At 45.4% G+C, this 25813-nt stretch overlaps 1 protein-coding gene across 2 annotated transcripts; it reads right to left on the reverse strand.

Moving 5' to 3' along the window:
• Positions 1-473: 473 nt before the first annotated feature.
• On the reverse strand, positions 474-24337 carry PPRC1 (PPARG related coactivator 1). Of its 2 annotated transcripts, none has more exons than XM_044436889.1 (13): positions 24223-24337; positions 16782-16922; positions 15814-15966; positions 10470-13365; positions 9905-9958; positions 8849-8909; positions 8550-8617; positions 6871-7726; positions 4800-4946; positions 2876-2951; positions 1595-1716; positions 1234-1385; positions 474-860 (listed from the first exon to the last, which is right to left on the reverse strand). In XM_044436889.1, exons 2-13 carry the CDS (start codon positions 16842-16844, stop codon positions 757-759), a joined length of 4752 nt encoding a protein of 1583 aa, XP_044292824.1. In that variant the 5' UTR covers positions 16845-16922; positions 24223-24337; the 3' UTR covers positions 474-756. The 2 variants fall into 2 exon arrangements, with proteins under 2 accessions (XP_044292824.1, XP_044292815.1); XM_044436880.1 differs by lacking the exon at positions 24223-24337 and adding an exon at positions 22993-23116.
• Between the last annotated feature and the right edge of the window lie 1476 nt (positions 24338-25813).

Below are 25813 nucleotides of genomic sequence, written 5' to 3' on the forward strand. Positions count from 1 at the left end.
ACAAGAATATGGCTGAAATGCAAGCAACACAAGCAGCACAGGTAAACCTAAGTGCATGCTGCAATTCAGAATGGCAAGAAATGTTCAGAATGCTATACTGGGCAGAAAATACAGCTTCCAGAGGTGCTCAGTATTGTGGGCAGAGGGGGAAAAATGAAAGCAAGATTCTAGTCCTTGCAGTTGCAAAGTTATAGTTGACATTTCAGTAGGCAATGCCTAATAGGTTTACTGCTTTGCATAATTCCTTGCTCTCTTCCACAGGAAAAAAGAAACTCGAAATGTCATTGATATTGGTAGTGCACATACAGCCGTGATTACATCCCCTATCCCTCAAGCCTTGCTGCTGTATTCTGTTTATAATGAATAAAAAATTCACATCTGAAGATCCCTGAAGAAGAGTTACAGACAGGTCTCATATCCTATTATCCTCTACTCCTACATACACAGGAACAGACAAACAGTAGCAAATTTGATAGGTCTATGGTTGAAGTTTATTGTCTGCATAGTGATTAAGTAAATGGAAGCTGGTTGGTGTTTTCCATTCCTGTCCTCATAGTTTAACATCATCTTTCCCCTTAAATAGTCCCTAGAAAAACAGGATAAAAATTATTTACGGGATTTTTGACATTTTTGTTACAAAACCACACTCGACATGGCGATTAGGCCTGAGGGTTCACCTGCCCCTACAGCCAATCAGAGGTAAGGCTAGTGTAGGCAAGATGCCTACCGGGCAGAACAAGCCCGGGAGAGCTAGCGTTACCTCCGCAGACTCCGCTGAGCCTGCTTCAATAAGGTGTCGAAGTCAAGGGAGTCATATTTGTTCTTCAAAGAGACAGGCTCAAAGTCATCTTGGTTAGAATCTGAAAAACACAAGGACAGTCACCAATCAGTCAACTATAATTAGTAATCAGTTATGTTCACTGGAATGGAAAGGTTAACTATCCCATTCCACTGCCTCGATGAACTGTTAGCTCTGGGGGAGAAGTATACACAGGATAACCACATGCGTGCACACATACACAGCTTTGTGATTCAAGAGGCTTATAGTCAAATTTTACTTGCCCTGTATTAGGAGTCACCTCCATATGTGCTGCAGAAACAAGAGGCTTGAAGCATTACGTACAGTGCTAATGTCCTGCAGTCAAGGCACCAATGGATTGAACTCTTCCAGCTGCTCAATGCTCAGAGTTAACTCATATCCTTCCATACTCACAATCATCTCTAGGGACTCACCCAAGTCAACGTAGTTCCTTTTACAGAACTGCCGGCGTCCTCCAAAGCAGAGATCAAAGGGTTGCTCATCAGGGCGACGCAGAGCATTTCCACCATCTATGGCAGCGAAGGCTTCTTCAGCATAGCGGTATGTCACAAAGCCATAGTTATCCCTACCAGGTAGGAGGGATAAGCTGTTAAGACTTTTACACCCAGAACATACCAGTGGGGGACAAAGAGTAAGAAAGGTGTGTGTCGGGGGGGGGAGGTGGAAGAAAACAGTCCACATGTTCTTAATCCCACATTCCATTCCCCCTCTTCTCATTAGCATCATGATGCAGATTTCCTTTGCCCAAAGAAAGGCTCAATCCACCTCTCTTACCCATGCTCCCGAAAGTGCAGTGTGCAGTCTTCAATGTCCCCAAATACAGAGAAACGGTGTCGTAGCTCTGAACGGGTCATCTTGTTTGGGATCTTCCCAATGAAGACAACACGGCGCTCTTCCTATGTACATAATTAGGGAGAGGACTGCTCTCAGCCACAGATCTATTAAACACCTCTTTCACTTGCCAGCCTACCCACCCTAACAAGGACATTCAGCAGAAAACTTCTTTTCATTTAACAGCACATACCCCAAACCTGCCAGTTCATGTAAATTTTACTGGAGAATGACCTGCTTTATGCCTTCTCAGGGTGCCTGGGTTGGTCACAGAGAGAAGGGCCAGCTCTTCTTTGGAAAGTGAAGCAGAGGGAAGTTACAGAAAAGCAACAAATGATCCTCCTGGTGAGGCTTGTCCTCCTGCACATCAAGAATGACTGAGCAGAAGTGACGCACATCCTCATGTTTCATTAATACAGGCATACCAACCGCTGTTAGCCTTTTTCCTGCACATTCAGCCCCAACCTCTAATGAAAGCCCTGACTCAAGTCCTCTCCTGGAAGTATGCCTGACAGACTAAAACAGGGTCAAGGAAAAGAAGCACAAGCAGGCACATATGGCCCAGGTAACTGAAGGGTATGCAGGCAAACACAAGGCTGGGGTTCTTACTACTTTACATGACTTACTTTCATGTAAGTACCATGCAATCCAAATTCTCTGCCCTGTATGAATTTGGCAGGTATAGCAAGTCTGTCATTTTTGCTGTTTTGAGTGATTTTTTTCTAGCTTTGCTAGTCACAGGGGAGGGGAAAGCAAAACACCGATGCACCACCTGAATACTTGGTCTAAAATTCAGTAATCTTTTTGCTTTTTGAGATTTCAGCAAGCATGGTCCACACACTACCAAGATGATCTCTGAGGCTATAGTGGTATAAATTTGTCTCTTTTTAAACAATGAAATATTAATATTTCTAAAGAAATATTCTGTAGAAACTGGATTCTCTGCATACCAGATACATTTTGTACATCTGCAGAACTGTGATGTATACATAGCCCTGAACAGGGCTTTTTTTACCTGTGCAGGCAGACCTCCTCTTGTCTTGATCAAGCAGTAAAGCAAAGCTGCTTGTTTCTGGGTAAAGAAGCTAACAGCACTGTTTCCATAGCATAGCAGCAGATCAGTTCCAGAGTAGGGAAGTTTTACAAGAGAGCCATAAGCAGCCACCTAAAAGGCAGCACCTGAGGAACTCTCTCACAACACTGTCATGCCTTGGCAATACTCACTATTGCACGATTTTTGTATTGCATTTTCTGCCTTTGGTAACGCTCACGGGAACTGCTGGAATCGTATCTGTGTCTTCTTTTAAAAAAAATTAGGACAAAGAGTTATGATTAAAGTCTTTTTGTGTTTTCATCTCTTAATGCTTGGCTAAGTATTCTGACTGGGGTGTGGGAAGAAGAGAAACAAGAGCAACTGGGAAGGAGCAACTTGCTTCTTTGGTTTAGGAGAAGTATCCATCAAATCATTTGGCCCACAGACAGGAATGAGCCACTCCAGGCTGCAAGCAGCTTCCTGGGAAGGGACCCATGATTCTGGGAATCTGATTAGAGAAGCTGACAGTAAAATATCCATTGAGAAAGAAAATATATGGTCCTGGTGTAGCTGGAGTCAAATCCCCTGTCTTGGATGAACAGTTTAAAGCAGGGGTTCTCGAACTTTTTCACCAGGGGGCCAGTTGAAAGGTACCGGTGCTGGGCACGAGCTGGAAAGGTGCACATGGGCCGGTGTGGGGACGGGGCGGCGCACGCACTGAGGCAGGCATGCAGGGTGAGGGGAGGCGAGGCAGCGGTGGGCGTGTGAGGCAGTGGCTTGCTAGCTTGGAGATTGTTTTCTCCGAGTGAGTCCAAAACGATCTCCACACGAGCAAGCCGCCTCCCCACACACGGGGTGAGCTGGCGGCAAGTGCAAAACCTGAGGCAGGCCGGATAAATGGTCATGGTGGGCCAGATCCAGCCTGAGGGCCATAGTTTGAGGACCTATGGTTTAAATTTTTTTTTTTTTAAAGTAGCTCATCAGATAATTTGCCTCCCATTTTCGCAAAAAACAAGAAGTGCCTCAGATGATAAACATGTATAGTGGTGGGAATACAGGCTAGAATGGGGATGCAGATCCTCTTGCCTATAGGACTAATCTGGTCTGTGCAGATTCTACATCCCGCCCATGGAGTGCACCTGGGTGCTTCCAGGCTAGTCCAAGCTAAGCTCCCAGAGGAATCCCTGATGTTATTTCCAATCTGAGATTGCAACAACACTGGAGATGTGAACAGAGGGCAACTCAACCAGCAATGGGAGGCGTGGCTGCTCTTTCCAGTGCACGGAGACCTTCTGAGTAACATGCACTGCACAAAGCCAGATGCTCAGCTGGTGGCCACAAGTGCAGCCACACAACAAAAACCACCCTATCCATGGCAGCCTGCCCAGCATGGGGATGGCAAACCACACAGTACTGACTGGTGCAAACAAGAACAGCTGTGGGACAAAAGCCATCCATGCCCCCTTTGTGCTGCTGTGGGGATGGTACTTATTGCATAAAGCCAGGGACTCAGCTGGAACTGGGAGGAGGAGATACTCTTGGCAGTGACAACTCAGTTCCTATTTTTGCATGTCTCCCAGAAGAGAGAAAATTCAAATATGCAGCACTGACATCATCCAGCCCAAAGATGACCTGGGTAAGGAACAATTCAGCCCCCTCCAAAGAAACATTTCTAACCCCTTGGCTAGATAATTTTGCACCAGATACTGAAGTCATTTCTTTACTGTTTTGCACACACTATTTAAAGAAAGAAGAAAGAACCACCCCTAAAATGACAAGAAGATCCAAACTATGTAAACCATTTATCAAACCCTCTGTAGATTTTTAAAAGGAGAACTAGTGAACATCAGTATAACTACATTAAACATTTATAATTCATTTAACATTTAAACACCCCTTCCCATTCTGCTATAGTAACCTGTCCCTAAAAATCCAGTCTTAAATCTACACAATACTGGAAGCAAAATATAACAAATTCAGCAATGGACTTGGCAACAACGAATAGATCAGGACAGAAGGCAGGATTTGGAGAACGGCAAACTGGAAAGTTGCCTGTTCTAACATCCCAGAGAACAAGTACAGGGCAGCAAGAGAAGTGCTGCCTAAATTTCTCACCTTTTCCTGTAGCTACTTCTTCGGTAGGAGGGGGAGCGGGATGATGATCTAGATAAGTAGGAGGAGCATGAGGAAGACGGGGACCTGCCCTTTGACCGGCTCCATGAACGTTCAGAGGAAGAAGAGCCAGAACTTCGTGAGCGATATCTAGGGTGAATGGAGAAACAAGCATGTTTTGTCTACTGAGACCAACATCTGCATGTGTGTCCCCATGGATAAGCACATGCATGCACAGAGCTGCTTTTCTGAGCAGACGCCTAACTTGTACCATGTGTCTGCATAGAGAATTTCAGCCTGCCTTCTCTTTCAGAAAAGCAAGGAATCCCTAAGTGTCCTACCTAGGCAGAATGCTCTGGGATAGGCCAAAGAGTGATGCTGGCCTCCATATGCAGAGCACTGTGATCTACATGAAATATCTGAAACATTTGCCTTAACATACATTTAAGATGTGTTTCAAGGTCTTCTAAAAAGACTACGGGCCAGCAGTAGTCATTGGTGTGCATATCTTGGTCCAACTCCTGGGATCTTAAGGGGAAAAAAAGGAAGCAGGTGATGGAAAAGACCTTGCCAGTGATAAGCCATTGCCAAAGCAGAGAAAGCTGGCCTAAATGGATATTTGGTCTGACTAGGCAACAGGCACCCTCTTCTCACTGCTAATAGCATTAAGTGAAACAAGTGGGCAGCAGAATCAGTCACCTGATAGGGAACCATTTTTATCCTTATGGCAGATGAAATACCAAAAGTACTACACATGGTCTGGTCATTGCATTCTACCTACAAAACCCAGTACTGCAAATGGAAACCCTTTGTTTATGCAAGTTAAAGCTTTCATATTTATCTACAGTATTAGGGCCAACAGGACTACCAAGCAGGGTAGGGGCAGACAATGAATGACAGGGCACCTTAGGCATCATTTAGCTAGTGACTATTGCTGGATTTTAAGATTGCACCCTGTTGTTGGATGAAAAAGTCCATTCTCCAATGGCCATCGGAATTCCTGAGCACCTGGGTTCTCATAACTAGTTAAAATCTTGGGATCAGCTGGTTGGTATTGGTCTCTCTCTTTGTATCACGTGTTTAAGTTCATGCCTGTGTACTATCAGTGAATATACCCGCTGAGGCTTAGGCCCTGGCAGCTGCTTCAAACAATACTAAATATATTTCAGCACAGAAGTCATGTAAAGAGGTGAAGGTTTAACGCGCCAGTTGAAAAGACTGACAGGCCTGACATGGCTCACATCTTGCTAATCCTAAAAGTAATCCCCATTGTCTCCTCTTCTCATATACTGACAGAGATGATCAGAACCAACTGATTACCAGTAAGAAGAGCAGAAGGAAGGCAAATAGATACAAGGAATAAAGGAATACTAGACATACAACCGGTAAGGACACTTACCAACTATCCCTAAAGAAACAAGAAGTGTTGAAAAGTTCCATCTAAAACTGCTCTAGAAAAGAACCAACATGAGCACGTCTACTCAGTGGGAGAGCTTAGGGCCCAGCCATCTCCAGGAAACTAGTAAGCTTGCAAAGGGTGCAGGGGGCTTATGGACACATGGCCCAAGTTTGCACTTCATGGCCCCAATTCCTGGGTTGCTTGTCCCAAGAATTACTGGGGATGAACAGGGTAAGCAAGCCATGCACAAACCCATTAGTTTTTAACCTGTTCCTGAGTTGTTTCATGGCGTGTGCTAGTTCATAGTTTGTTGTTGGGTTAATTCTGGGATCTTTAACACTTAAAACACATCATAAAACAATCCAGGAACAGAGTGCTTTTTGGTTATGTTCCTGGCTCATTTAAAAGTGGAAATGGTTCATGAACTCCACTCATCTCCACAATTACTTAAACAACCCAGGTAGAAAACTCCATCATGGACTCCACTGTAAGTCTCATGCATGTCAGATGTGCCAACCTGCAGCTTTCAGGCTTAAATGATTTTGAACACTATCATCTGAGGTCCAAAGTCAACAGGAGTCCATGATATTAGCCTATTAGTTCAACTACGGGCCCATTATAACTCTTAGGACACTGCATTTTAGCAATTGGAAAAGAGAGAATCTATCACTTTACCTCCTCCGGCGCTTTGATGGGGGAGAGCGAGAGTGTGACCGTGACCGCGATCGTGATGAAGAGGAGGAGGAAGAGGAAGAAGTAGAAGAAGAGGAGGCATCACTATCACCATCAGAGCTGGAACTGAAGGACTGACTGGCACGGTTTCGCCGACCTTTCCAGCTGCCCTTCTGGGGACTGACTGACTTCTGTCTGCCTCGATAGCATCGCAAGGATCGTTTAGAGGCAAGACACTTCTGAGCCTCCTGAGGTTGTTGCAGTGTTGCTTCCTCTGCATCCCGGCAGGGAGATGCAGCTGGAGTTAGCAGTACAGAGCATGGCGCATTGCTGACCCTAGTCACAGATTTTGGTGTACTAGTCCGGTGATCCAGTGGCTCTTTACGTGGGCTGCTTTCCAGCAATGGTGACTCCGATGTGACAGACTCTGAGACTGAAACAGAGCTGGAAAATTTAGCCTGGCCCTGGCTAGCATGAACAGGGCTGGAAGGCTCTTTGGGATTCTGGTAGGCAGTAGCCAAACTGAGGGTGCCTATGGGGTCCACTCTGGCGGCAGCAGGAGGCTGGCTTGTGGCATGTTGGTCTGGCACTTCCTTTGCCTCGGTCTTGACAGGAGTTATATCGATATTCAAGCTGTGTTTGACATTCCATTGGGAGCCTCCCTTCTTCTGGGCAGCACCAAGCTGACAATAGTCATGTTCCCCAGAGCCAACATGAACAGGGGCTGGAGCTTTTCTGGGAGGTTTGCTCAGGGGTTTCAGAAGCCTGGAAGCTTTTGAGGAACCAGCTTTCCCCAGCAGTGAGATGGCTGCCAAAGGCTTCCACAGCTGATGCGGTGGAGTAGCTGGAGGGGTCAGGCCTGTGGACAGACAGAAAAAGCCATCAAGAAACAAAGCAACAGCCAGAACAGAAACCCGTGAGCTGGCACTGTGACCTGTGCACTGCTCAGCGTAACTTGATAAGCCCACACTGGGGTCTAGTCATTTTGGCAAGGCAGATTAAGACAGCAATTGCAAAAAATACTTTTTTTGCCTTGGCAACAACCTCAAAGCTTTGTTATCTCAATCTGCAAGAGTTAAAACTCCGGGATGGAGTTTTAGCAGGTTAAAACTCTGCTATGGAGTTTTTAGGAAGGCTGTAAATTCTTCTTATTCTACCAGGACTTTTAGTTAATTAAAGCTTTTCTGAGATCACTCCATCTTCTGTGATTTTACTGCAATTTATAATTGCTTGGAGCATGTCTGTTTTTAGATGCTTTTAATTTAAGCTGCTCTGAGTTTGTGGGGCAGCAGAATAAAAAAGTTTACACAAATAAAACTTTTAAACCCAAGCAGTACTCTCAAATCTTGTGCATGTACACATCCACCCACAGACAATAAGTGTGCCTCCTCCCTAATCCACAACATTCTTTCATTGTGTGACTACATCAAAATAGAACCCACAATACACCTCTGGAAGAGTTCATGAAGCAATTTAAAAATGCACTCAGGTTGCTTAAGGGACAAAAATGTTATGTGAAACGGACAGTGAACCACCATAAGCCCTTCCTCTCCTCCATTCCCCCACTCCCCAGTAGAGGAAGTAGATACTAATTTCTAGTTAGGATTTTTCTGGCATTTCGACTTCAAAGAGCGTTGAGGTCACCTCCTAACAGAAAAGCTGATCAACTCTAAAGCCTTCACCTGCAACATTGGTGAGCTCCGGTGTCTGAAGCCGGTCCACCATTTTCTTTTCTCGCTGTGCCTCAGAGCTGAAGGAGGGAGAAAAGAAATTTATAACAGGATGTTACACACCCTCAGCTGTTACCAACCAAGCATACATAGCACTGAAGTTGTGGATGCCTGGTGCTCCTTAGTGGCTTAAGCAACACCTTTCAGGATCTGCTCACACACTGCCCAGCCTGTTTACACAAATGCAGTGCTATATGCCAAGCAAACTGAAAAAGAAAGAGGCTCCCCTTAGGGCTGACCTCCATATTTACCAATCATCCCTTGCTGCCACATTTTCCTTGGACTTTGCCATACCAGAAGCTTCCTTTTTGGCTAGAGAAAGAACAGACAAAAACTTTAGCAAAAAGAGCTAAACAAACTAGCACTAAAAGTCAGAAGCTCCTCCTAAAGCATGCAAGCATGCATTATGCCCCATTAGGGTTTTAAAATACACAACTTATGGCAAAGGAATTGATTTTTAAACCCCTTCAGAATACCAATTTGGAGACAGAGCAGCTTTGCTCTCATGCCATGGCTATCCAGAGCTTATACAAACCCTGGCTAGCCATGAATGGTCTGATAGTGAAATGGTTTGTTTTGAGGTTACAGGTTTGGGTTCCTCCCCGCAGCAACCTACAATTCTTGGTTCAGACATCATGGACAGCAGCCCAGAAATGCAGAATCCATAGGCTGTACAGCATGGGTAGAAAGCAAGAAGGCAGAATGCTTACATGTTCCTGCTTTATTTATGAACAGTCTATATGCTAGAAAGATGCTGGCAAAAAGATATCTAAGGGGAGACGTGTGGATGGAAGGGGAAGAGGTCTAGCTTTGGTATCCTGCATAACTTCCTAAATCTTGCTGTGGCTTCAAGCAACTAGCCCAAAGCACACATTTCTATTCCTTTCTTGTCCTCTTCTACTTCAAGGCAATCTTAATATATTCTCCATAATCCACAGGCTGATCCACGGGCTAAGCAATATTATGCCAATAGCTATAATTTGCAAAATGCATTCTGAGGACCAACCTTACATTTTTTTCTGCTCAACTGGGAAATTTTCTGATGAACTGAGATGAAGAATATATTTACCCAGCCCAGTGAATGAAACTTGGTCCATCCTATACCATTTCTGAAAGCTGCTGCGGTGTTTTGGGGGAAAGAAGCAAAATGGAAGGGCAAGCTGGGCCACTACTTCCACATGAGACATAATGCGATCAAGAGCATTTTAGATCAAGAACTGTTCTTCTGAGGAACCCAACGTAGCTAAGGAAGCGAGAAGAATGATCAAGAAAACACAAGTCAGCACAATACTAGTTCAATTCCTCACCTTCTGTCTTCTCAAATTGTTCTAGGAGGCTGGACAAGTCAGAGGCTTCAATTCCTGAGGGTGGAAAAAGGAAAATGGCAACCAATTATGCATATTTGTTGGAGGCTTCATGGTATTTCATGAGATGTGTCCCTGAGTCAGGCTGTGGTCAATTACCCTCCAGCCCCTGCTTCCCCCATCCCCAATCCTATTGTCATTTGTGAAGAGCTGAGGAGAAAATAAGCCATTCTTTTAGAGATGCTAGCTGAAAGAATGTGCAAACACATCTACATAAGCAAACAACACAAGGCTTACATAAGCAGCTACTTGGAAAAGTACAAGCAGAGCTTAGTCAAAAGATGATGGAAAGGGATCGACTCTGCTTTAGAGGAAATGCACATTTAGATACAGCTTTATGTCAGCAGCAAAAGGATACCTCAGAGCTAGACCTGACAGAATACAAATATGAGAGATGCCTTGATTTGTGACTGGGGCCCACCCCACCTATGGTCAACATTCTTAGGTCATGGGTGCCAGGCATACCAGGTAACCTGCCCCCACATCCTCCGATGGCACAGTCACTCACCAATCTCATTGATAAATGCTTGAATGATGTCTTTATTGCGGCAGCACTGTGAAATGCTGATGAGAGGCTTGTGTTTCCATGTATGTTGTGGTTTATCGGAAAGCTGGTCAGTTTCATGTACCCTGGGGGGCAGTGATGCTGCTGGAGAACTGGAAACTGTTGGGGCAGGTTCCTTGATATGTGTCTCCATTTTAACTGTCAGCTTTTCTGGCACTGAGGCAGCTGGAAGGGAACACTGGTTTTCTTCTTGTAGCTGGGAAGCAGGAGAAACATCTTTGGCACTCTGACCTGCAGTAGGTTTAGTGAAAGTTTTCTCCATGGGGCCAGAGAGGGCTGAGGCATCCACCACCGGTTGGAGAACAGGCAAAGAAAGGGGATCTTTGGAGGATTTCAGTGTGCCAGTGGGATCCCTGCCTTGCTGGGATGCAGGAATAGAACGGTCCTCCCATAAGGACTGGGTGGGGGAGCTCTTGTTGCTATGCCCAGTCAATGGTGGTTCCTCTGAAGACTCAGTAACTGATGCAGAAGGCTGCTTCCCCAATAGCTGAAAACTGCTTGGTGTCACCTCCGCTTTGGGCTGGGCGGCCAAGGACTGTGCTTTCCTCCTCGGATCAGACACTCTTCTGGGAGCAGTCTTGACAGCAGAAGGGCTTTGTACTTGGGGTCCTGGGGCAGGCTGGCTTGACTGCAGGCAGAAGCGAGAAGGCTCTAGTGTCAAAGCTGTACTCTGCTGGCCATGCATCCCTTCAGGAATAGTTGGTGCGGGTAAGGTGCCAACTGAGGGACTCGGCACAACAGCTCCTTGATTGCCGTATGGGATGGGCAATTGTGGAGGTGGAACTGGAATACCAGACCAGTAAGGAGGCTGCAGTCCCGGAGCCCAGTCGACAGAGCTGTAAGACAGGCTGGCAGCAAAAGGTGGCAGGGGAACAGGTGGGGGAGGCCAGGTTGGAGGGGGCACGGGAGGAACAGCATGGAAAACAGGAGTGCGAGCTTCAGGAGCAAGAGGTGGAGGGGGCAAACTTTGGTAGTTGGCTGGCACAGGGACAAACTGAGACCAGGAAGGCACTGGTGGTGGTGGTGGTGAGCTCAAGATGTAGGAATTGGAAGGGGGTGGTAGGAAAGAACCTGGGGCTGGGGGTAGGTAAGGTGGGGGCAGCGTTGGGGGCACCGGCACTCCTGCAGGAGGAAAGGCTCCTACTGCACTAGGCTGTGGAGACACAGCAGGAACAGCTACGGCACCAGAACCAGGCTGCGGAGGAGGAGCAGGCCTTGGCACAGCCGGGGCAGTGGGAGGCAGCACGGAGTGCGGCATCGCACCAGCCTTGCCTGCAGCTGGGGCTGGAAGTGTAGAGCAACTGGCAGGCTTCTCAGGCTCCTTTGCCCCTCCAGGCGCAGCGGCCTTGGTGGAGGGCAGTGGAGGAGGGACTGTGAGGCAAGGAAGCTCTGGAAGCTCTTTGGGGAGCTCAGGAAGACTGGGCCACTTGCTGGTCATCTGTTTCTCTGCTGTGGTCCTAGTATTTCCATTATTAGACTGGCGCTGTTGTTGGCGCTGCCTGTACTCCCTCAGGCTCAGAGGCCTGGGCTTGGCTTCCTTTGTGGGGAAGCTGAGTTCCTCATTATTGGTGCAAAGGGGGCTTCCTGGAGGCTGCCCTACAAGATCCATGGTGCCACAGGGGGACACCTGGGAGGCTTCCAGGTTAGCCTTTTCATTCCCTGGCAGGGCAGGCTGGCCTCCTTTGCTGGCCTCCCTCTGCACATCTGCCTGGTCTGTAGGTACAGTGTCTGCAATTCCCTGGGGCTGAGTGCTTGGCAAAATCCTCGCACTTTTCAAACTTGATTTATCTGGGTTTTTGGGCTCCATCTCCATTTCACACTTCAATGGCAAGTCCAACTGAGTGTCCTGGCTTTCCACTGCCTGGGATGCATCATCTGGAAGCAATTCACCCTGCCCTTGGCTTCCAGCTTTCTCTGGCTGCATCTCTGGAAAGTCAAGATCTGGAACAGGGCTTCTTGGTTTAGGTTGGGCATGGTCTTCACCACAGGCTGAAACCTGCTTGCAGTTTACTGCCTTCTCTTGTCGCTTAGTTCCCCTATTCGATTTTTTCCTTCTCTTCTTGGTGAGTTCATGTATATGGCCCTTCCCTGAGGTTCTGGACCTCATGTTTCTGGGAGCAAGTTGGCCAGGCTCAGGTCTGTTCTGTTTGTCACCTGCTGATTTCAAAGCTTCCTGTGGACGATCATCTTCTGCATTTGGGAGAACAGTCCAGTCTACTCCCTCAGCCTGTTTGTCCAAGTCCGGGTCTCTGTTCAGGCCTCCACTGTCTTGGGGTGATGCCTTTTCCAGGGGAGGAACTGCCTCTTCATTCACTTGGTCAGCTGTGCAGCTGCTCTCAGTTTGGCAGGGGCGCTCTACCTCTATATTCTGCAGAACCACTGGGATCTCCATGCTCTCACCATCGTCAGGCACGATCTCCAAAACAACTGGGCCAGCAAGGAGCTCCTCAGCAAGGGGCTGGCTTTCAGGACTCAGGCATACAGTGATGGTGGGCTGGCAGTAAGGATGCATTGACTTCACCAGCTCACTGAGGGAGATACTCTCTGGGGCAATGATACAAGGGCCATTGCTTTCACCATAGCTTCTCTCAGCCTCTTTTGCTGCTGATGCTGCAGGGATCTCCTTCACACCTGCCACAAAATTCTGTCTGCAGCCCGTTGCTGGCTCATCGCCATCCTTTTGCTCCCTGTCACTGTGCTGCAGCCCAGGTTGCTCTTGTTCCCTAAGCCACAACGGCCTCCGCCCCCTGGGTGCTTTACTATTGGATTTCTTTGATGGAGTGGAGTCCTTGGGACAATCTGGAGTTGGTGCCAAAGGAAGGCTGGCAGTGGCTTCAACCTAAAGAAGAAAACAAGGAGGGAGTCAGGAAGATTATGCAATAAACTATGGCTGCTACTATTTTTGCTGTTTCCCCAAAACTATAGTTTTACAGTGTCTATCGATGCTGAAATATAGCAAATAACCACTGCTGAAATTCAATTTAGATGTGTTTGTGACTTTGATAAGCATGTAGCAAAGAACAGCTAAAGTAGCAATGCTTCTCCAATTTCTTAAGGAATAGAGTAACAGAAGCTGCACTTATTCAGTCTCTATATTGGAATGTAAATTCTCTCCAATCCAGCAAGATACATCCAAACCAAGGAGTCAAATGATCTTGATCTAACTAATCAGGAAAATGCTGACTGAAGAGGTACTAGCAGGGAAACCTAAGTTAGAAAGATTAAACAGAACACGTGCTGCTCAGTCCACAAATGCCTACCATCTTACCTTCTCTGTCATAATGGTGCCAAGTCGAGGTTCCTGGAAATCCTCTACTGTATTGGGGGGTGGGGGGGGAGGTGTCAGAGACCTGCTGACAAACCTTTCAAACTGACACAGGAAAGCAGTTTGGAAACAGGGAATAAACTCATGGCAATATCATCTGGAGATCCTATGCACCAGTTTCATTCAACCAGTAGAAGTCAAACTGCTCAAAAGTTGAACTTCTAGCAAGCCATGTTTGCCTAAGATACTAAGGAACACTGTGGAGTAGGGATCAGAGTGCTGCCTGGGACTCAGCATATTGAGGTTCTAGTCCCCATTCAGCCATGAAACTCACTGGGCTGGGTTCAAACAACATGACAAGACATGAAGGTTTTGTACCATTGTTGGTCTGTTGTGTTGTCTGAACCCTGCCATGATATTGCATCATGCTAAGTCTGGTCTTTAGAAACCATGATAAGAAACAATGGTTTGTTTGATGGTTCTCCACTCCACATAGGATCTCAGTTTCCAAAGTATGTATGTAAGATTGAGGAGGAGAGATGATGTAAGCTGCCTTGAGCCCTTTGTAGGAAAAAGGCAGGATATAAATCATAATATAAATATAAATAAATATAAATGTAACTACCATGGAATTCCCTGGAAAAAGTGGCAACTCAAGGAGCCGCTCTAGCCATTCAGCCTCTATGAGTGGACCAATGAGGAAGAGGCAGGCAGCATAAGCAGAGCTGGGATTGAATTTCAAGTATGGTGGGATATATGCCAATAGCAGGCAGACTAAACAGAGAGGATAAAAACCACAATAATGTAGAAACCATGTGAAGAGCTGTCTAGTAGATCATGGTTAGACAAACACAAACAGTGGTAGCCACATAGGCTTACCTGTCATGTTTTGTGAACTCAACTTGGGTGAATTTGGAACAATCTCTTGACTCTCACCCTGAGTTACTTCACCAGGTTGATGAAAGAAAAAATGAATGAGTAGGAGACCAACATAGGGTACCTTGCATTCCTTGTATATATAAAATAGATAGACTGAGGTGTTCCCAAAGCACCTGAAGTAGCTGTAATTATCTTTAGCCAATTGAGAGGAGCCCTTTTCGCATCCCTAAACGCATAACTTAAAAACTTCTAATAAATGTTTGAACTTGTCCACCAGAGGGCACTCTGACCATGCAAAGTTCACTTGTCAGATCTGGAAGCAACCTCAAAGAGGGCTCCTTGCCAGGATATTCTGGATGCTTACACATACACATGAATCCACCCTAAAGTGCTTTCTTTTAGCCAGGAGAAAATGGTGCCACAATTGTCAGCAGAGATTAAAAACAATGTGACTGTCAAAAGAACTGCACCATTCCATGCAGACTGAAATTATGCATTCAGTAAGCAGAGAGGCACCCCCGTAACTGTTAGTTCGGATGACAATCATGGTGATAAGCATGATCCCTGAGCTGTGCTCTTGCTCCCCAAAACCAAAAATTACTAGCCAAGAACAGGAAGCTGTTGCTCATATATTGCTAGTGTGATGACAGCAGCAAGCTGGAAAAGCAGAGATTTAAATCCCAAAAACAAACAGCATGTATGCAACGCCTACAGCAGGCTTTCCCCAAACTGGTGTCCAGCATATTTAATGAACTTCAACTGCCATCAACCCCAACCAGTATGGCCAATGGACAAGAATGCTGCAAAGACATGAGGTTGGGAAAGGTTCTGCAGGCTGGAGAAGAGTAACTCTCCAGCCTGAAACGGAGAAGTGTAATTCAAACTCTTCTTTGGATGGAGACAAATATGAATATGAATCCAAGCACAGGTCCAGTGAGACCACTGTCATGAGGCATTCAGTCCAGGCATCACTAGAGAAAAGTGAAGGTTAAGCAGGCTTCTATCAAGCTTATTTATTAAACAACCTCACCAGGAATTGGGTGCAACCCATAAGGAGTCAGGATGCTATGCTGACCCAGCCTAAAATTGACTACTACAGAAAAACGTTCTGTCCTAGAAATAATACCAGACATCAGATCATACCGAAGAACTGTCACAACCCCTGGGTGATGTCAGCAACTCAGAGTCAGGAATAGTGTCAAAGGGGGACAGAAATTCATCATCAGTGCTATCCAGAATCTCTGTGATTGCAGTCAACAGTGAAAGCTCGTTCTCTGCATCCATGCAGCCTTTTGTCTGTAATCAAGAGAAAAACAAACCAGATCTGGAAAAGCCATCCAAGTGTATACACAAAACTCAAGGATAGTTGAGTCAGTTTTACCCAGGGTCAGTTCAGGGAAGGAGGCAGCTAGCTGGTGGTTATTTGGAAAAAGCAATCCATTCTGGGTGACCTGGGCTATATTTCCATGACATGACAAATCCACTTACTATAACAAACCATCGTGGATATTATTCTGCTTCTTCTAGTTTCCAGTGATATGCTGATGAGCTGTCAATGACCAATCCAAAGCATCCAGGCAAACACTATCTCATCCCAGATACATAATAGTAACATTTCAATGTACCTTTCAGCTTGAACCCTCAAGCTGAAAGGACAGAAGGAAAGCTCCACTGGTGCTAATCCATAAACCATCTTTTGAATTGTTTTGGTAACTACTTGCTCTCATTATTGCTGGAAAAAATCCGGAAGGGAGGAGTATCAGCCCATCATTAATATCTTTCCAAAACAAAACTACATAAGAAGAAGCTTAAACCGTTCTTTACATGACCAAGGGAATAAACTTCTGCAACCCAGAAAACTCCATTATCACTTTTGACATCCCTAAGCCCTAAAAGACACATGACCACAAGCTAATGCAATTTAATGACAGAAGTGAATTGCAGCTGATTCCCATGGTCTGCAATATTTATGCTGAGAACAGAAATTAGAACATCCATTTTTTTCCAGTTCAGGGCTTTCACACAAGACTGACTACTGCAGGCTGCTATACCAAGCCAATATATAACAATTGAGAGGCCATTCACTTCCAGCTACACAGAATACACCATACCTCAGTTAGGCTGCTGAAATCCTCAATGATGGAGATGACGGAGGAGTCTATGTAGCTCTGCATTGTCTCCAGGAACTCTCCTGCTTCAAGGATGGTTTCTGCCTCCAGTGAGGCCAAGTGCAAATCCTCTGCCAACAAGTACTACAGTGGGGGAAGGAGTGGGAGATAAAGAGCAGCAGGTGAGAAAAGCAGCGAGAAAAGCTGGGAAGGCAATGCCAGTGGATTAAGGTTAGGGTTAACTCACTGGAGCTACAGGTTGATCCCTAACCTGCTGCTCTCCAAAAATATCAAGATAACAATTCCAATTATCCCAAGCTGGCATGATCCTTGTACATGCTGGCTGGGGTGGATGAGAGCTATATTCTAACACAAAAGATGGGCACCAAGTTGGGGAGGCTATCAGACCTTTCCTAAGAGTTGTCCCTAATCTAATGCCATTGCCCTCTTTATTCCAAATGGTTCTAATAATCAGGCCTACCTCTACTAGTTTTCACCCCACAAACACCAAGTGTACCCCATATGCCGCATGCTAGGGAAATGCTTGTTGTACTGTGTTCAACAACAGCAGAGAAAGGCAGCTGGCAGGTGTTCATTTGTCATGTTCATGCCTCAGATTATACTATCTGGGAGCCCGAGAAAAAAAATTCTCATGCGCAATTGCAATCTTAAATGCTAAATTTTAACCCACCATTTTTCTGATTTTTTGTAACTGATACAATGTCATTTGGTTGTTTTTCCACTGCTTGTTTCTTGTAAACAATTAATACAGTGACATTTTGTGAGCCACCCAAAGAATACTGATAGCCAGTGGAATGCATAAATATTGTACATGAAGAAGTAATTTTAAAAAGAGAAAAGACTTAATGCAAAAAAGGGCTTCTATTTTAGAGATGAGCATCTTAAGCTGCATTTCAGAGGCAGAGGTGATGTATCACTATACACCTCTAAGAAGCAAATACCTTTGTTTTAAATCAGGTTTGCCTATGCTAGTACCATCTGGATGTGCTGGACTATAGTTCTCATAATCTCTACCCAATATAACAATCTTCATTGGAGAAAATGGGAATTGTAGTCCAACCCATGTGGAGGGTGCTGGGCTGGAAAAAGCTGAATTAGATCATCAAGGTCACAAGCATGCATGCCTTCAAGGTAAAACCCTCTGCCAAGAAGGCCACTTAAAGTCCATGCTGGCAGGAGAATGCTGGGAAATATAGGGCTTTTTTCTGTCTCAGAGTGCACAGGATTACACCCTTAGCCCTTTTCACTGAACAGCATCTAGAAAAGACATCCCAGTTATCAAGAACTATGCAAAACAAGACATTTAAAAAACAGTCATTTTATCAGAGAAGCCAGGCTGCCTAGCAAAACAGTGTGATCTTTCTCACAGAAAGCTGGGGTGCCCTCATGTGCTGCTTTCCCTGGTTGCCTATTCCCATGCCCTTCTGTTGATTAACCCACAGCATGGAACTTTCTTCTGTCAATCACATGACAGAGTTTTCAAACTAGAATATCAAAGAGAAGTCTCATGCCTGGAGGCAAGGCTCTGTGGGGTATTGTGTATGTAGGCAGTATCTTATTATCTACTGGGTGAAACATCCCCTTTTTCAGGCCCAGTACCTGAAGCATTCCAAGCAGGGTCAAACATTGGTGGAGCACTGTAATCTTGGGAAGGGAAGGTGCATTTACAGCTAAAGAGGCGTGCTGAGCTTTTCATTGGTTTTGAAGGGCTAGAAATAGTCAAGAGAGTCTTCATAATATGTACAGCAGTAGAGTGGTGCCTGTCTCTTCCCAAAGGCCCAATTCAATTTCAGAGAAGCTCTTGGTGGCTGCTCCCAGCAGGGGGTGGGGCCAAAGGCAAAAAGGCAGGATCAAAATTCCCCAAATACCAGCATATTTTAACTTCAAACTCTGCCAGTAACCCAGCCTTGGAAGAGTCATTTTGATCTCCTGGAATGGGAAGAACTGTAAAAGGTGAGAAACCACCAAACAACTGGCATGAGGGAAAGAACATAGGGCCAGAGGAGGAGACAGGGCCATCTGATGAACCTGGACTGGCCACACCGGGAATTGAGAAGCACCAAACCCATGCTGCACAAGAACAGTAACTAAAAACAGCTCACATTAAACAGGGGAATCAATTTAAATGTAAAAACAAAGCTGGGAAAAAGAAGCGAGAAAGTAGTTCATATTTGCTATATCCATTTCATTGCGGCAGCTTCACTGAGAGCAGAATTAACGAGTAGGCAGTATGCCCCCAAATCAGTGCTGACCGAGTCAGCAAACAAGCATGATCTCTGTGAGGAGTCACCCATTCCTTCCTGACCAATATTCTTTAGCTGCTGAACCGACAGATGGGTATTCTGCTGATTGGCAAATCCTGACTTTACTGCAGGTTCTGACAGAGCTCATGACTACATTGGGAATTCTGGGAGGCCCCAGCCCTGGCTGTTTGCTACTAGGAAAACACCACTGAAAGAGAATGTGGATGGCAAGCTTTTGGAAAGCATGCATGTCCCTGGATGGCTTAGCAAAAAAGAAAAAACAACACACGAGTAACTGCTGTAACTCCATTAAAGTTCCTTATGGAATGCCTCCCATACAACCTAGTAAGCTACCAAGCCAAGGAGCATTCAAACTGAATTTTCATGGAAGTGCTGCAACATTCTGTACTGGAAATTGCTACTAAGCACATAGTTGTTTTATGTTTAATGGCCAGCAACACTAGGTACATGTGCCATTCTTCAACAGTCAACAACACCTGTACAGACTACCACTAGATACCACTCTACCAGCCAGGAAAGATCCCAGTATTCATACCATGAAAGATTTGGTAGTATGGATGGATAAAAGGCAGCCTTGAAATTATCCAACTCAGCAGCATTACAATCCCTTCCAAGTAAGTAACTTCTATGATTCAAGCTACAATGTATTACACTTGCATTTGGCAAATATTTTCTTTTTTATGTGGATTTATAAATGTTATATAACAATGGTCAATGGTATGTATATGGTAAGGGAGCAGGAATGATCTATTTAGTTTAAGATTAGCTTCTCAGGGCAGAGGCCTGCCTTTTTGGTTATGTAACTCTGTCAGGTACTATGCACAATGATGACACTCTGAACAAATAAAAGCAACATTAGAGTTAAAATGCCAATGGCAAGTGTAAGGTGACTTCTTTGCTATTTCAGCATATGCAGGCACACACACACACAAACAGGTAAACAGCTAAGAGAAATTATTAGATACCAGGTCACCAAATTTAGTGATCAATCATCTCTTCCAAAGGCAACAAAGGTACAAATCTTAAACGTGGTAATGGCCTGGTTTGCACAAAGCAACAATCCAGACTATGAATTAAGTATATGTAGTTGTTGAACTGTGGCTTGTTATGTCTGAACCTGCTCTATGGTTTAATCATAACCAATCCAGAAATGCACCACCCATGGTTTATTGTTGGATTATGAATTCCAATCCAACAATACTAGATTGTGTTGGATTTTGTGTATTTAACAACCCTTATTTAAGCATACAGCAGGGTTCACACATTTGAAAATCCATGATTCAACAACCCAGGATTCAAAGACAACCCATTCTCAACCATACTCTAGGATGCTGTTTCAGTTCAATGTGCATATCTGTGAGGGGTCACTAATTATTATGGGAGTGTTGGAGAACAGAGCAATTTCCTCACAAATATATATGCCTGCTACATTAAAAGTTCAGGTTTTGGACTAACCAAACTCCAAAAGGGTAATAGCAACAAGGACTGCCAGTTCTTCAGCTGTTATAAAAACTATGGGACCATTGTATGTATTTGTCTTCCTCAAAGCAGTGCCCACAGGCAGAGTTTAAAAGCTACAGAATAAATCAAAATCAAACTGAAAACCCAGGAGCAATGCAAAAATTTAAAATACAGCAGCAGATCAATACATAATTATCCTAAAACACCATCATATTAATGAAGTAAATATAGACTTCTCTTGTTTTAGAATGTTCAGAGTGACCTAAACAAGAAGGATGTGTGTCTACTTAAAAGTAAGTCCCAGGCAAAGATGTATAGAGTTACAGCCTCCTCATTCTCTCCCCATCATGAATTTGACCCGCTTTGCTTTCACTGCTGGCATGCAAGCTGGTGTAGTTTGGTGCTACCAGGCTATATTGGAGGATCCCAAAATGTGGCTCCTCCCAACCACAAGTGCTGTCCTAGATTCCAGTGCTGTTGGAGTCAAATGCCCCAAAGTTTCTCACATTACCCTGGTTAAGTGGGGTAGTGCTAGGACAGTTCTCACATGACCAACACAACATGAGGACCACAGTTTAAAAACTATTACAGCAGTGACCAGGGCATCCAGAACTGCAAACTGATCAAAAGGAACTCACAGCATCTGTTTTCTGTACCAGTCTCTCAACCAAATCAAAAGTCTCTCATGTGCTAATAAACCCAGTTTGTTAGATTTTTCTATCCTCTCCAGTCTCTCTGGTGTGCAAGGGTGTACTTCTCATTTGCAGTACTAAATATTCATGTTTGCCAAAGGTTAGGCTCCTGGAAAGCACATCACTTTCTATGATTATTTAGGCTGTCCAGTAAAAGATCATTTTTGCCATTCCTGTGCAAATAAGCTTCATGAATCCTTACTGCTGTATGTGAACAAGGACTGAATGACAAGCAGGACAATACAGACCCCTGGAGGACCCCCCTTTTACTGTCCTTTCATGGTGAAGGACAGCCATCATCTACTGATGATGTCTCTGCATTATTTAAAAGTAGATTTGGTCTGGGCTGCACCTCACCTGGGCAGGTATCCTGACCTAGATAACCTACAGATATGCTAATACTGTTGGTACAGGCAGGAAAGAGTTAACTGACACCCTCCCCTCAACCCAGGTGAGGTGTATTATGGCCAACCCTGCCTGTGGGGATGATGAGGCAGCAGCTTTGGCACCAAACTGAAAACACATTGCCTGCTCCTGCTGCTGGTGTTTTTTCCCACCCCTTCAGCCGGTCATGTTAGAATTCCTAACAAGAGTGTACACTCTCAATTCTCATAAATGTCTTTTCTTAAACCACTTTCTGCAAAAAAAAAAAAAAAGAATCTGAGAGTTACCAGATATTTTAAAAAAACTGATAGAATCAGGGACACTGGTAGAATCAGATTCTAAGAACCATTGAGAAGCCAGTGAATTTGGAGCAAACGGAGGCAAGCACTGAAAGTGCATTCTCCCAGAAGAATTAAAACTGCTGAAAGATAGCATCATCAAATGGGGCTGGAACAAGATCAGAAAGTGAGAAGGCTGAGATGAACATATCCAGGAACGAAGAAGGGGGAGGAGTTAAGACAAGCAAAAGCACCAGGGCCCATTTTTTACATAAGAGAAACTTTCCCAACATATTAGGAATACTGCTGCCCCCTTCCCGCCAGCTGAAACAAGTCACACCCCTACAAGTATTCCAAACTACATATGACGAGATTGAATGGGGGCAGAACTTGTACACAAGCCCCATCACTGAAATGAATTTTTTTAAAAAATTTTTAAAAATTCACGACCGGCAGTTAAATGCCACGAAGGCCCAGTGTTGTGCAGAGCATGCTGTGATTACGGATGCTCGTGAACTTTGGGGCAGCTCCTCCTTTCGCTGTACCCGGGCGCCAGCCAAATCAGAAATGTTCCAGCCCCTTCGCGTTGAGAGTGGGAGCATCTCCCAGTCGCTCAAACCCTTGAGGGCCCCTGCCTAACCTAACGACGCCAGGAACGCCCTACCTTAGAAACTTTCTACCGCCGTATCTCGGGGCTCTCGACAGCCGTAACTCTCGAAAGTTTCCTCCACACCTGAAGACCCTGCTCTAGATATTTCTTCCAGGACACTATATTACGCCCCTAGCCCACCCAACAAGTCTCTCTCCAGCACGCTCTCATCACTACCAACTCTACTAAAACACGAGCTAAATGCCCCATTGACTAGCATTCGCAAGCCAAGGCACAGCCATGCCTGCCCTAAAGCATCGTTCGAAGGACCCCTACGCCCACCTAACTTCAGCATAGCTCACTATTTCTAGGACTCCCCTCCCAGGGCCGCCACAAGAGCTGTAGTGACGGTGCCACCTCTCTGTGCCGGCCACGCCGCTTCCACGTGTCCATCCAGCAGCAGCCGCCTCGGCTAGCAAAATCTCCTAGGCTGGTTTGCCGTAGCTCCACCGCCCCGGCCACTACCTGCGTGGAAGAAAGGCCATTGCCCACCACGGACTCCGAGGCACCTCGCAGAGGAAGGGTCCCCCCACCACCGGCATATCCCGCGCCGCCGCCCCACAGCGCCGCCATCTTGGCGCCTCCTTGCAAACAGCTTCAGCAGCCCGACCGGCACTGTAAAACTATATCTCCCAGAAATCAATGCAACTAAAGGAAACCAGGGATTCTAGCGCGAAGCATGCTGGGAACTACGTTACAGTTTAAAGCATGATGGGCACTGCAGTTCTTTTCTTGCTTTTTTTTTTTTCCTGTAGGGCTAAAAGCAATTGGGCTTGTCCAATAAACTTGTACAATAAACCGTTGCCTAATGATTTCATTGCTTCGTCTTACCAGTTTATTTGAGGCAATAATTAATAAACTAGAGGAGGAAAGGTTTGCACTTCAAATAAGGTCACTCAAAGGGTGCAAAGCGGAGGAGCTTTTACTTAGCGTTTATTCGTTCTATTGATTCTCAAAACGCGCCACATTCGCAGACCTTATTCAGACTTTTTTTCCAGTAATTAGATGTTTTTTCCTTCTGAGATGCAAAAAATCTTAAAAATCTGCTGTAGTATAATACCACTATGCCATTAAAGGAGGAACAGAAAACAAACCCTTGATGAAGAGAAATGGCTAACTCCGAATGTGATCAGGTTATGGAAATCAATTTTAAAGCAATACTAGTAAACGGTTTTTTAAATTCCGCACTACTGGCAACATGTACAGATCCCAAGAATTAAGACTGTAAACCTTTTCAGTGAATGAGTTCTCTGAACACAACGAGACTTATTTTCCGCGTAAACACGCGGAATGCACTACACACTATATGCCCACTGACTGTTCGTTTGCAGTTTCGCCGAGGCAAAGCCTGCCGTTTTGTTCCGGGCTTTAACATCATATTGGACCATGAAAAACGGTTCAGTAACAAGCTGGGTTAAATTATTCCTGATCTGATTTTATTAAACGTTCACATCCCTGTATAATATTTATGGTAGGTTTCTGGTTTGCTTGCTTGCTTGCTTGCTTGCTTGCTTGTTTGCAGCGCAAGCGAATACAGCCCTTCAATAGCAAAGCTCAGCCTCAGCACAGCTTGGACCGTTTTGCGATTAGCGTACAATACCCAATTACGCAAAGAAGGACGACATTTTGCAGCCGGGCACAAGCTACTGCTTCGGCACCATCTTAACCATGGGCAACACACCCGCCGGCTCAGACCTTAGCTGCCGTCTCCCTGTCCCGCCTCTTCGTGGCCTCATTTTCCCGCGGTTACAAGCCGGAAGTTCTCGCCCACCAGCTTCGCTTCGTGCTCGCTCGGCTTCCACGCGGGCGGCTAGTGCGGCGGCAGCGTGGGGGTGACTCATGTTGAGTCGTCGCCGCTTTATCAGGAAGGAAGAAGCCAGAGGAGGAGTCACGCCTCAGGGTCAGTTGTAGCGCTTGTAGAGCAGGTCGCTCTGGCAGGAGACGCTCAGATGAAGCCTTATCTGGCACCCTATTGGACACCAGTATCCTCTTCACGCTGGGATGAAAGTCCATCACTGTTGTCAGTGTGACTTCCCAGGTAATATGTCTAGGATTGCATCGCAGATGAAGAAGCAGAAGAAAAAAGTATTTTTTCTGCTTTATCCCTATCTGGAGGCAGCAATGACTGTCTGGGCAGTTTACAACAATTCATATAACAGACCAAAATACAGGGAAAAATGAAAAGTTTAAAATAGTTAAATAAGCAATTAGTAAGGAACGTTTCTGCAAAACAGAATCTGGGATGAGTAATCCCTCTCAAGCACCTGAGTGTCCAAGGAAATCTTCAAAGGCCTTGGATAGAGGGATGCCTTAACCCAGCACTGAAAAGATGACAAATTACTATTGGGGGGGCACAAAGCTTCCCTCGAAGTTGGTGCTTGGGGGAGGCCTCCAGAGGTTGAGCATATTGTCCAAGTAGAGGCACTCTGACAGGTATTGTGGTTCTAAGGTGTTTAAGGGTTAAAACCAGGACCTTGAAGTGGGACTGGAAGTATACAGGCAGCCAATTAAAGTGGAACAGAACTGGTCTTAGGAGTCTGGATCTACAGGTCCTGGTTAGTAATCTCTTGTCAACATCCTTAAATTGCACCAACTGAAACTTAACCAATAAAACAGGACCAGGCTGTGTTCTGGTATCTTCACAGATTCAACTATTTTAACTCTAGTGTCCAAGTTCTAGCAGAGGCAAGAGTTTTTTTTTCCTGAAAGTGTCCAGTGAATAAATTACAGTGGGTCTGAGATGCTTCCAAGATGTACCAGGGGCCAGAATGTAAAGCCTCAGAAAACCTTGAAAAGTTCTTCTGGGCAGCAAAGGAAAGATTAAACAGAGGCTGTGAGATACTTTTTCTTTGCCACCCTCACTGTCTCAAAATATACCTGATTGTAGGCACATACCAGTTTTCTATTGCATTTACTGGTGTTTTCTTCCATCTGCACTCAAACAGATCTGAAGTTGCATCACTCCCAGCTGTGGGGTATGCTGCAGAGCCCTACTCTTCTCCAGCAGAGAGAGTGCTTAGGAGCAATCATGTCAACCCCCCTGGTCATTTCTGCATTCCACGGCATGACCAGGACTTTTAATAGGAGTGCAAGCCGTATCAGTTGGAAAATCCCCCGAAGCCCTCTGGAACCATTCAGCTCCATTAGCCTCCAGGGGTGGTTGTTGTTGTTGTTAGTAGTGAAGTCATGTCCAACCCCATGGACAACATTCTTCCAGGCCTTCCTGTCCTCCACCATCTCCCGGAGTCCACCTAAGCTCACACCAACTGCCTCAGTGACTCCATCT

Source organism: Varanus komodoensis, unplaced genomic scaffold (genome assembly GCF_004798865.1).
Source record: "Varanus komodoensis strain SLA01 unplaced genomic scaffold, ASM479886v1 scaffold1, whole genome shotgun sequence".
Lineage (NCBI taxonomy): Eukaryota > Metazoa > Chordata > Lepidosauria > Squamata > Varanidae > Varanus > Varanus komodoensis.